This window comes from Lactuca serriola, chromosome 1, assembly GCF_051521515.1.
Source record: "Lactuca serriola cultivar US96UC23 chromosome 1, Lser_US96UC23_V15, whole genome shotgun sequence".
In the NCBI taxonomy this organism is placed as follows: domain Eukaryota; kingdom Viridiplantae; phylum Streptophyta; class Magnoliopsida; order Asterales; family Asteraceae; genus Lactuca; species Lactuca serriola.
This window is the reverse complement of record NC_136408.1, coordinates 93,349,855-93,352,188: the sequence shown is the minus strand read 5'-3', so window position 1 is coordinate 93,352,188 and position 2,334 is coordinate 93,349,855. Positions and strand designations below refer to the sequence as shown.

The 2,334-nt window shown below is 33.2% G+C and overlaps 1 protein-coding gene across 1 annotated transcript; it reads left to right on the top strand.

The window, feature by feature from the left end:
• The first annotated feature begins 531 nt into the window (after positions 1 to 531).
• On the top strand, positions 532 to 2,023 carry LOC145070040 (Inosine triphosphate pyrophosphatase family protein). Its single transcript, XM_079016962.1, has 8 exons — positions 532 to 759; positions 852 to 916; positions 999 to 1,062; positions 1,182 to 1,191; positions 1,276 to 1,307; positions 1,387 to 1,499; positions 1,579 to 1,655; positions 1,752 to 2,023. The coding sequence occupies exons 1-8, from the start codon at positions 618 to 620 to the stop codon at positions 1,855 to 1,857; spliced, it is 609 nt and encodes a 202-aa protein (XP_078873088.1). The 5' UTR covers positions 532 to 617; the 3' UTR covers positions 1,858 to 2,023.
• Positions 2,024 to 2,334: the final 311 nt, after the last annotated feature.

Below are 2,334 nucleotides of genomic sequence, written 5' to 3'. Positions count from 1 at the left end.
TCTAATTATAAATAATTAATCATATATTGACTTTAAATATAAAATGTATATATGAGGTGTCTCTTTTTCACAAATATTTGGTAAATTTTACTTTCTATATTTATTTCCATAATATGCATACATGCAACCCTTTTCAAGACAGATACAACACTTTCGGCCGATGGAACATATTCTACATCAATGCTAAGTTGCTAACACAACATATTTTGACAATCTTCTTAATTATTCTTTCAAATAGGATTGAATGGTAATTCTCTCTTCTATTTGATCGACCTATTTAAGATATTATCTCATAAAACACACAAATATTGTTATAAAAACTATTATTTGGGTTTTGATTTGATTATCATTAAGTCAAAAAGATATTAGAGCAAATGCATCAACGCATACAATTTGACATAAACTAGTTTATTAATGCATTTTGCAAAACTATCTATGGAATAATAGGCTATTAAAAACTGGACACGGTGGCCCATTAATTCTATATGGGCTTGATCCAATACACAATCGGAATTCGGAAATCTGGAAAAAGCTATTGGGCAAATTAGAGTAGTAGGGGGAAAAACCGGCAATTGAACGGCGAGAGGACAGCGGCGGAGGAGTAAAAGAGCAGGAAAATGGCGGCGGCGCGGTTAGCGGCGGGGACTGGTTTGGTAAAGCTACCTCCAGTAACGTTTGTGACAGGAAACGCGAAGAAGCTTGAGGAAGTTAAAGTAATTTTAGGGCAATCCATTCCGTTTCAGTCGCTTAAGCTCGACTGTATGTATATTATTCAATTACTCCTCCCTAATAATCTCCGAAGCGCTATTGAATTATCGGGCAGTTTGATTGATCGTTTTGCTAATTAACAGTGCCGGAACTGCAAGGCGATCCTGAGGATATCGCGAAAGAGAAAGCTCGTTTGGCCGCTAACCAGGTACACACTCGTAATTTGTAATCTCCATTGATATTCTTCGAGAGTTGCAGTTTGCTGATTCGGAATGTGTGTATGTGAGTAGGTGAAAGGACCGGTGCTAGTTGAAGACACTTGCCTCTGTTTCAATGCTCTTAAAGGCCTCCCTGGTTAGTATAAGATTCTGGATCGAGATGAGAATTACAGTTAATTTGAAGTCATTATGGAATTATCTGTTGATTGATTCTACTGTTTGATTTCATATCTTCAACCATTGTTTTGTTTGCAGGACCTTACATGTAAGTCTCCTTTGCTGCACTTCCTTGTTCATTGCCTAAACTGATAAAAACAATTAACTTTCTCTTACATCAATGGATTTACAGCAAGTGGTTTCTTCAAAAGCTTGGACATGAAGGTACTTAAATCAATTCCTATTCAAAATGTGACCTTGATCTTATCATGTTTGTTAAGCACTTGAAGAATCACTTTTGTAGGTCTAAACAACATGTTGATGGCATATGATGATAAATCAGCGTATGCTCTGTGTATATTTTCTCTTGCTATAGGGCCAGATTTTGAACCCATTACATTTGTGGGAAAGACCATGGTATGCTTTATATATCATTCATCTTGTTTGCTTAATTTGTATTACAAAGAATTTAACTCAAAAATATACAATTTCTCAGGGGAAGATTGTTCCTGCAAGAGGACCAAATGACTTTGGATGGGATCCAGTTTTCCAACCTGATGGCTATGATCAAACGTAATCCAATTTCTATATGATCATATGCATAATTCTTGATTGATAATGACAAAAAAGTAGCAGATTTATTTGATGTTTTTTTTGTTGTTGTTATAGTTATGCTGAAATGCCTAAGGAAGAAAAGAACAAGATTTCTCATCGTTCAAGAGCTCTTGCATTGGTGAAATCCCACTTTGCAGAGGCTGGGTATGTTTTTGAATAATTTCACGTTCTAATATTATTTTTGTAGTTTTAAACAATGTATTTTTGTGGGTGTGATTTGTACTTTGTGTTTTTGGGTTAATAACTCTATATGACTGAATCTTTTGCCACTTTTGATGATGGAAGTAGGATATATTGTCGTAAATTTCCCTAACTTTTTCTTACAATGTTGCTCCAATTTTTGTTACAAATTTGTTTTTGTATGTTTTTTTTTTCAAAATTAGGTACTTTTACAAATTTACCCTTTTACAAAATAATGTAATTTTTACATATTCTTTTGCAACTTTTTACATAATTTTTAACATTTTTTTATGATAAACACCTTTTTTAAAAACATTAGACAAATTTTAACAAGTGCATTTATATTTTTTTTCTAACAAACCATGGATAAACACTTTTATGTGATTAAATTTAATATTTTTTGTAAATAATTTTTTGTTGTCGTGCATACATAAGGTCTCCGATGCATTGCACTAAG